General features: G+C 50.2%; 1 protein-coding gene across 1 annotated transcript; it reads right to left on the minus strand.

Annotated features, from left to right (window-relative positions):
- Positions 1–551: 551 nt before the first annotated feature.
- On the minus strand, positions 552–1,982 carry GADD45G (growth arrest and DNA damage inducible gamma). Its single transcript, XM_077131453.1, has 4 exons — positions 1,807–1,982; positions 1,616–1,717; positions 1,297–1,510; positions 552–1,199 (listed from the first exon to the last, which is right to left on the minus strand). The coding sequence occupies exons 1-4, from the start codon at positions 1,857–1,859 to the stop codon at positions 1,089–1,091; spliced, it is 480 nt and encodes a 159-aa protein (XP_076987568.1). The 5' UTR covers positions 1,860–1,982; the 3' UTR covers positions 552–1,088.
- Positions 1,983–9,951: the final 7,969 nt, after the last annotated feature.

Below are 9,951 nucleotides of genomic sequence, written 5' to 3' on the forward strand. Positions count from 1 at the left end.
ATCTGATATTAATACCTTTGTAACATTACCTGTAAGCACAGCCCCTTTGTTATCAGTTTTTATGAGAGGAGTTCCTGAGGGCATTGTCTGCCACCAGTCCTGCAGGGACCTCCAGGGGCAGTGCCTGCAGAAGGCAAGGCTCATTGTGCAGGAACACCCTGTCTGCATCCTGCAAGCTGTTGCAATAGCAGCTGTGGGAAGGAGGGGGAGGTGGGGGAGGGGAAGGAGAGTGGAGAGAGGGAGAGGTCACTGTTATCGGCTTGAATGGCCACCCTTAAGCTACTGCCCTGGAGCCTTATCTGCAGTATGCTTCTGTCTGGCAAGTTTTTAAATCTTCCCAAAATAGGAGAAACAGGAACAGGGCTTCCAGTTCTACCCAAAGCCTGGGCCAGCTTCCTAGGACTACCTGTCATCTGTGCCCAACAGGAAGATAAGAGCAGGTGCCATCCAGTTCCAGGTTTCAGCAAGTCATCTGAAAGACCCGGCCAGCTCCCTCCCCACCTCAGCAAGCACACCCCCACCCCCACCCCGCTTCAATAAAGAGAATTAAGTTGGTTTCAATACGTTTATTGTCAAACTCAAAGCTCCAGCAGCAGCATCCTTTAAAAAAAAATAATAACTGCCCCTGATTCTTTTGCAAAAAAGCTGTGCGAGTCTACTAAATTCGCCGCCGTTCCTGTAACTGTATGAAGTCCACAGCCTCGCCTTTCCCCTCGATTCTGCTGAACGCAGGCTGCTGCTGAGTCACCCAAGTCCTGCCAGCCAGTCTTGCCTTCCCAGCCGCCTGCAGCCAACGTCCCCAGCCCTCCGGCCTTCCTGGGAGAGCAGCAGCTCCCGGACACTTGCAAAGTCCCTCAGCTCCGGGGCGAGCCTGGCCCTCGCCGCCGTCGCCCGCCGCTGCCGGCCGCCCACCTTGGGAACAGCCCCGCGCGACTCCGCGTCCCGCTCCAAGCGCCACCGCCTGCCAAGTCTCCACGACTCATTCCGGCTCCCTCCGAGGGCTTAATCCACAGAACCGGCCACGCGCTCGGCGCCCTGGCGCAATCGCGCCGCGTTGATCAGACTAAGGTCTCCGCGGCCCCGCGCCGTCACTCGGGGAGGGTGATACTGGGCACCCAGTCGTTGACGCTGCGGCTCTCCTCGCAGAACAGGCTGAGCTTCTCCAAGGCGGGGTCTTTCCACGCATCCTCGTTGGGGTTCTGCGGGGAGACGGACGGAGAGGTGAGCCTGGCTGCGGCCAGCGTCCCCGGGGCCGGAGTCGGGGCTGGGCCAGGCGACAGCGGGGCAAGCACTCACCGAGATGAGGATGCAGTGCAGGTCGCCCGGCGCGCCTGCCTCGTCGCCGGCTCCCACGATCGCCGCCAGCCGCTGCACGTCGCCGACGCGCACGATGTCGATGTCGTTCTCGCAGCAGAACGCCTGGATCAGCGTGAAGTGGATCTGCAGCGCGATGTCGCCCTCGTCCTCCTCGTCGGCGGCCAACACGCAGAAGGTCACGTTGTCGGGGTCCCTGCGAGGGCGGACAGAGGCGAGGTCAGGGCCCGCGGCGCGCGCCCCGGAACTCCCCGCGCCGCCCGCGCTCAGGTCCCCCGGCCGGCGCCGCGTCTCTACTCACACATTCAGGACTTTGGCGGACTCGTAGACGCCGGCGGTGAGGCAGCCCTGGCGCTGCGCCGACAGCAGCAGCTCGTGCAGTGCTTTCCCCGCGCTCTGCATCCTGCGGGCGAGGGGGGCGCGTGAGCCAGGCTCCATCCCTCTTCCCGGATCCCGCAGCCCCCAAGACGCCCGGTCCCAGCGCCAACTCACCTGGAGGTGCTTTCCGGAACCGTCTCCTGGCCGCGGACTTCTTCAAGAGTCATGGTTCGCCAGGCGATCAGCAAGTTATCCACAAAGGCTGATGGAGCAGAAAGGGGACGCGGGAGCAGACAGGGGAAGAGCTCGCAGCTACCCGGCCCGGGAAGTCTACAACCAGCGAATGAGGCATGGGGGGGGCCCACCGCGCGCCCTTATATAGACCAGCCGGGAGCGCTAGATGCGCGCCGATTGGTCGGCGCGGGCTTTCTGATGCAAATGAGGCGCGGGCTGGCCCGGCTCGTGCCAGAAGGCCACGTGGGGAGGGGTGCGGGGGATTACAATGCCCCAAATCTGCCGCTTTTGTCAGGGTGTTACCAGGCAGACTGGAGCCTGCAGATTTCTTCTCGCCTTTTTTTTTTTACAGTCCTTAAAAGGAAAAGGGGAAGAAAAAAATAATAAAAAGCCTCGTTTGCTAATATGATGCTGCAAATTTGTGCAATTGGTGAATTGCACCTTTGACGAATTTAAATAAAAACCAATTTGGCATTCGCTCTGATTGCTACCGTTCTGTTTTTTTCTCTGTACTTTTCAACTGAAGTTTATTAAGACTGTGGCCTGCAAACCAGAAATTAAGGTTAAAAAAGAAAAAAACAAAAATACCGTGCAGTCCTGGTTTTCAGCTTGCAGCAAGCAGGGAACCCAAGCCCTTTCCCGCTCACACGAGCTGCCCCTGGAGTGAGAGGTCGGTCCGCGCCAGGCCGATTGGACCCCTGGATGCGGACTGCGGCTGGAAATCCTGTGCAAGGCCCGTGGCGGCCGGGCCTGGAGGGGACCCCGGGGTGGGGGGCGGGGAGGGCAAGCAGATTGCGGCCGGCACACGCGCGGCTCGTTTGCATTTCTATGGAGGGTGCACAATAGCGGAGGGCTGGCGTGTGGCGCTTTGGAGTTGGGACAATCCATGCTTTCTCTTCATAGCAACACTGTCCACCTGCCGCCGGGTGGGGCTGGGCAGGGCCCCGTCGGCTCGTGGGGGTCACCGGGCTGTGGGCGCGGGGGTCGGGGCCTCGTGCTGCTGCTCCTCGTCCGCCTCCTCCTGCCTGGGGCGTCACCGTGTGCACGCCGCCCGTTGCCCCGGGCGCACCCCGCAGGCGGTCATCCCCTCTGCACCCTGCGGGGACATTGCAATGTAAGGCCCCTCGAGCCGGTCACTGCACGCGTGCACTCGTGCAGCCATGCGAGTTTGAAGGAAAACATTTCCATGGAAAAGGGCCCCCACAGGGCTGCCGCGGAGTGCGCGGCGGCCAGCCCCCGGCAGCCCAGCCTGCCGGGGCGCGCGCCGGGGAGGAGTTTCGAGAACGCGGCTCCGGAATCCTGTTCCCGCGGCGCCATCTCCAGGGGGCCAGAAAGGCCTTGAACCCTCGTCCTTGCAGCGCCCTCTCCTGGGGGGGACGTCCTTTCCTCTCCCCCTCCACACAGCTTTGGGGCCGGGCCTGGCAGGGAATCAGGGCAAGGCTGCAAACCCCACGCAAGCGGGGTGGCCCCGGGCTGTGGCGTGCTAAAGGAGACTCCCACTCCTGTATTGATGGAATAAGAGCCCCTATTGCTAATATGACTTTGGAATTTTTAATAATCGAAAAATACAAACACAAAAAGCTTGTTTTCAGTAATGAAAAAAAAAAAACTAGAAGACAGCTCGAGCGACTGTTAATGGAAAGTGCTGTTCTTGGAGCACTTCTGATCTGTAGCCTGCAGAGCCGCCCAGGACCCGGGCCGAGCGCAGGCACCTGCGCAGCGCCTCCTCGCAAAGGCAGGGGAAGAAAATGGGTTTGGAAAATCCGGAGACTTTGATTTTTAGTGCTGATCACCTACCTTAAAAAAAAAAACCAGGCTCTCTCCAGAAGGTTGGTGGATATTCAGTGTCCCTCTGAACTTCAGAAGGGAAGTTTTTATTCTCCTGAACTTGGAGCAGGCTGTGCACGATTCTGGGCACGAAAAGCGCCGAGAGCCGTAGCTGGCGGCCTTGCGCCCCCTAGGGGTTTGAAGGCGAAATGCGGCGAGAGCCGGCCGCTTGCTTCCTAGAAGCTCAGAAGCAAGTGTTTGCTAAATGTCTGCAATAGGGAGGTGTCTTACAGTGACAGTGGGCCAGGTACTATTGTGCCGTGTTTACGCGCTAGCATTTTCCTCCTTCCCTCCCTGCCTCCCTTTCTTCCTTTCTAATTTGGTGGTATATAAAATGATGATGTGCCTTGATTTAGTTAAAAAAAAAAGTTAATTGTTAAGGGACTGAGATTTAAGTCTTGTTCTTCAAAAAATATTAAGCATTTCTTAACGTATATTAGTTCCAGGTTCCCAGGAAATTTTTGGAAATAAGACTTCGGCATTTTCACATTCCACCACCAACTCTCTGTGCCCGCCCCCCAAAACTTACAGTAACACTAGAAAGCTCCCCCTTACTAAATATGTTGAAGTGGCAAGGCCAGGGAAAACAGGAGGCAGGCCTGCAGCCCCTCATCCCCTCCTCACTGAGGAAGGCTGCTGGCAGGGGGGTGTTGGGGGAGCATCTCCAGGCCCCACCCAGCCAGCTTAGAAATCAGAGGAGTGGTGGAAAGTCCTCGGGGCGAGTCCACTTGGCTCCTGAGTTTAAGGTAGCCAATTTCAGGAGAGCCTCCTTTCTATTCTGAAGGTTAGAGTGGCCCCAAAGCCCCCAGCCCAATTAGGAAAGAAACATTTTATCTGCAGACAGCTCCCCCTTGCCCAGACGGGTGGCTGCCCACAGTTCTGACAGATGCAGACGCTGCTCCTGTACCCTGTTTTCTGTTGGGGAGGGGGAGGGTGGAGGCAGAGCCAGTGGTAGCTGTGGTTCTGCGTTCTCCCCACCCACATTGAGTAAGTAATGCAGCCTGTTTGGAGCCTCAAGTCATGGGAGGCTGTGAACCTGCCCACCAGACTACCTGGGACTGCACCCCTAAACCTTCCCCGGAACCCTAACAGTGCAGTGTGTTGCCTTATTAAAGGGGAACCTTCTAAGATGCTTCCCTTTAAAACCCTTTGGAAATGTTTACGTCTCTATTAACAAATCATTTGAAATGCACTTCTCAGTCAGTCCCACGGCCTGATGGAGAGACACCTTTCATTTGGCTATGGAAATAAGTGGATGTCCAGTAAGCCATAAGCTGCTTTATGGGATATTTCCTGGTAGAATTTCCCAAACGATTTACTTTTGCATAATGCATGAACACTGTCATCAAATAGCAGGTTCATTCCCTCTATGCCATCCAAACACTGTGCCAACATCCCACCACCACCCCACAGAAGCTGCAGATCCCAAATGGGCTTCAGGAGAACAAATCCTGACTGCAGCTAGGGTTCCTCTGGACTGCGGAATGTCCTAGGAAAAGTTGAATCCATCGCTGCATTTCAAAACCATCAGCTTTCACATAAAAATCTGGATTTCCTGCTACTCTTGGAAAATGGGAAGATTTGGCTCCCACGTGCCTGCAGATCCCCCACAGTTAACCCTCAGCGGGAAGGGCAGCTCTGGACAGCTCTCCTCAGACCCCAGCCCCCAACCCCCAACCCCAATAAACCCCAATCTCCATGTGACCTGCCAGGCCCCTGGAGGAATTTGCATTCGCAGCCTCTGAACAGAAACTGGAGGCTTGGAACACAAAACAACGGAGCAGAGAAGCCCGATTCCGAAATGGGCTAAGCATCATTTGTGTCTGTGATCCCGCAGGATCCCTGCACTCTCAGCGGAGGGGTCTAGACTTGCTCCTCCCCAAACTTCCCCTGTCCCTCCCGAGTTTCAGGAAGAGTGCTGTTTTTCCCCAAACTCCAGGCCGGTGAAGCAGACAGTGACCTGTCGATGGTGATGCTACTTAAGGCAGAGGAGAAACCACCGTTTTGCGCATGGCCTACTCCTGAAGCCCGGAGGCATCTCCAGTGCATCCTTGATGTCTAAAGGTCCCAGCCGCCAGCCTCCTTCGCCCGCCACCCCAGGCAGGGTGAAGCAAGGAGTCAGGGACTGGGGGAGGCGCAGATGGGGCTGAGACAGGAAACAGGAAACGCTGAGAGAGGGAAATCCCCACAGAGCAGCACCAGACATCTGTGGCCAGTCTGCCCCGAGCAGGGAGGGAGCTTTCATGCAGGAGGGGCTGTTCATGGGAGAGCAATTGCACTGCCCAAGAGGCGGGTCCCATTAGCTCAGGGAGATCCTTGAAACGGATGAGGACAGGAAACGGCATCAATCATTCATGCTCTGGGGACTTTTTCCATCAATAGTTCGAAATGGTTTGTGTAACCCATTTCACCACTGCAGATGGACAACAAATGTCCCACCGGTGATGAAAATACCCCTCCAGCTCTGGCTGTAGCCAAAAGCACCAAGAAGCCACAGATGTGCCCGTGGGCCCAGCTTTTACCCTGGAGCCAAGCCTTGTGAGCGCCGATTCTCCACCAAGGAACTGAAGATGCTTTCCTTTGTCCCACGATGTCTCTTTCTAGGGATTTTCCGAAGGTCACAAGTGGCCACCACCTACAGCCCATAGATGGGTTTGTAAGGAGGGCGGCATTCCAAAAGACCCACAGATGCAGGGCCGTGTGGCTCCTTCCTGCAGGGCAGAGTGGGAGCCGTGCATTCCCCACGGCGCCACCACCTACAGCCCATAGATGGGTTTGTAAGGAGGGCGGCATTCCAAAAGACTCACAGATGCAGGGCCGTGTGGCTCCTTCCTGCAGGGCAGAGTGGGAGCCGTGCATTCCCCACGGCGCCCCAGATGTCTCTGAAGTGTCACATCAGTCCCCTCGGCACATCTGCACCCCTTCCCCAACCTAGTTCCTGCAGGCATCTGAGTTTGGGGTAAATTTGCTTTCCTGAAGCATCTTGATCTTCAGAATCCAGATTACTTGAATCTTAGAACCACGAGACTTCCAAGCCCAAAGCTTGCCCTCATGCATTGTGATAGTGGAGTCTGGAATTAGCAGAGCAGGGCTTAAAACTGGTTTCTGCTGTGCACTAGTTTTGGCCTTGACTAAGAAGTTCGGTATGAGTTAACATGTAAGGTAGAAAAAAAAAGTCCTTGACTTGCAAACCCATTAAGTTCATTTTTTATTTATCTTCCCTAAAAAAATAAATATATAAGTACATTCAAAACGTATAATGTAATGACATACTTATTACAACATTTTTTTTCTAATAGTGAAAAATTGGAAACCAAAATAGGGGACTGGTGTTAAATAGATCGTGGTATAGCCAGAAACTAAACATTACGCAACTATAAGAAAGGTTTTAAAAAGTGTTTCATGACATGATAGAGCAACATGGTTTCATGTAAAAGAACAAAATGCAAAATTGTGTGTTCCTAATTTTGCAAAAGCACTTAATATACGTGAGTATAGCCAAACAAAATACCAAAATAGAAGTAATGGTTATATTTTGAGTTGATGAGACTATAGATTTTTTCCTTCTTTGCCCTTTTCTATAATTCTTTAATTATTCTGCAATTCTTTTCGAAAGTTTTTCTTAAAGCAGGTGCAGAAAATCCAAAGTTCCCATATACCTCCCTCATACATGCAATTTTCCCTGTTATTAACATTTTGCATTAATATGGTATCTTTGTTACCATATTAATAAGTCATCATTATTCTAATTATATTATTAACAAAGCCCATAGTTTACATTGGGGTTTGCGTTACACAGTTCTCTGTGTGTTGTTTTTTTTTATTCTGGTAACACATATACAGCCTAAAATTTCCCACTTTCACAGTTTTTAAGTGTACAATTCAATGGTGTTAATTTATTCATAATGTTATGCTACCGTTACCACCAGGCATCAATAAAACTTTTCCATCACACAATTTAAAAATTATTATTTTTTATTAGAGAAGTTCTGCATTTATGGAATAATCATGCATAACATAAAGGATTCCCATAGACCATCCTATTATTTGCACCTTGCACTGGTGTGAAACATTTGTTAAAACTGAGGAAAGCACATTTTTATAATTGCACTACTAACTATAGTCCGTGGTTTAACTTGGTGTTAAACAGTTTGTGTCGTGCAGTTCCAGGGTGTGTGGTTTTTTCAACATTTTTATCCTGTTACATATACACATCTGATGTTCCCCCATTTAACCTCATTCAGCTCTATACTTCAGTGCTGTTAATTATGTTCATAATGTGCTCCCATCACCACCATCCGTTCCCGTGTCTTCATGTAACACCAAGTAAAACTTCCCAGGTGTGATCATCTCAGCATCAGCCTTCGCCATCCATCCTCCTTGTTTCGGGACGCTGCACCTGGGGGCTTTTGACCACGTGGTAACAGATCACAGGACTGCCCGACACCTGTGGGGTTCTGCTTTTTCCGGGAGGGTGAGACCTCTGCTTCCTGAGCCACTCATCTGGCCCCTGGACTCTGTGTCTACTTCCCACCACAGCATGAAAACGGTCGTAATCGCTCCTGTTCCAGCAGGTTAATTCTGCAATAACCGGGTGAAATCCCAGGCAATGTCCTAGAGGTATGGAAGATGGGCCGGACAGGGAGTCCTCTCCATGGACTCCAGCTCACCATGAAGCCCGGGAAATGCACTGGGTACATGGTAGCAAGCAGCAGCAGGTGAGCTTGTGTTTTGCTTCCTTTTCAGTGGAAATGTCTATTTTCCACAAATGAATTGCAGCAATAAATTATGAAAATAATTTCCCTAGGCTACATAAGACAGCAGGGATTCTGAAAATTCCAAATATTTGGATATACATGACCTATTTTTTAAGACGCTTGTAGGTGCAAATTAATGCTTTTGTGGTGAATTACATCCTTTTGGGAAAAGTGGGGCAACTCTGAAGTATACGGTTGCAAGTAGTATTACTATAATTTTTTAAACGTATTGTGGTAACAAATGCATAACTCAAAATTTCCCATTTTAACCCCATTCAAGTGTATGATTCAGTAATATTAATTACATTCACAATATTGTGTTCCCATCACTGATATCCATTCCCTCTACTTTTTTTATCCCCTCTTATAGAATCTCTTTACCCATTAAGCTACAACTCCCTTTTCCTGCCCCCATACCTGAGTCCATTATGTATCAACTATCTCTCTCTATGAAGTTTGCTGCTTCATAGAGAAAGATTTCAAAAATGTGATATCATACTTGTCTTTCTGTGTCTGGCTGATTCCACTCAACATGATATCTTTGGGTTCACCCATGTTGTCACATGCATTATAACGCTATTCCTTGTTATGGCTGAATAATATTCCATTGTGTGTCTACACCATATGGTGTTTCTCCATTCATCTGCCGATGGACGCTTGGGTTGTTTCCACCATTTAGCTGTTGTGACTAAGGCTGTTCTAAACATCAGTGTAAAAATATCTGTTCAAGTCCCTGCTTTCAATTCTTTGGAATATATCTACCAAAAAGGGGGATTCCTGGGTCATATAATTCCATGTTCAGCTTTCTGGGGAACTGTCAAACTGATTTACACAGAGCACCCATTTTATAATGCCACCAGCAATGAATTAAGAGCTCCTATTTCTCCACAGTCTAGTCAGCGCTCCTCTTCTTTTTAAATAATAGCTATCCTAGTGGGAGTGAAGCGATATCTCATTATGGTTTTAGTTTGCATTTTCCTGATGTCCAGTGTTGCATAGCATCTCTTCATGTGTGTGTTGGCCATTTGCATATCGTCTTTGGAAAAAATCTCTTCAAATCCTTTGCCCATTTTTTTTTTTGTAATTAATGCTTTTAATACGATGAGGCAGATATAGGAATCTCTTAATTGGGAAAACAGGAAAAAAGTAGAAAATGTATCAGAATTACTGAATACTGCTGCAGAGAACATTTTTTAAGAAGTTTCATTTTCTGCATTATTCCCGATTTCTGTTCTCCCTAAACCTTCATTTAAAAATTTTTGTATCCAAGATAGTCATAGTTAAGAAAATGCTTTCCTTCCAACTCTTCTTTGCCCATTTTTTAAATCAAGTTTTTGTCTGTCGGTTGTTGAGCTGTAGCAGTAATTTGTACTGTGGATGTTAAACCCTTATCAAATATATCATCTGCCATTATTTTCTCCCATTCTGCAAGCTATCTTTTCAATTTCTTGATAGTGTCCTTTGACATAGCATGTGTCATAAATAAATAAACAGATTTAAA

Source organism: Tamandua tetradactyla, chromosome 2 (assembly GCF_023851605.1).
Source record: "Tamandua tetradactyla isolate mTamTet1 chromosome 2, mTamTet1.pri, whole genome shotgun sequence".
Taxonomy (NCBI): Eukaryota; Metazoa; Chordata; class Mammalia; order Pilosa; family Myrmecophagidae; genus Tamandua; species Tamandua tetradactyla.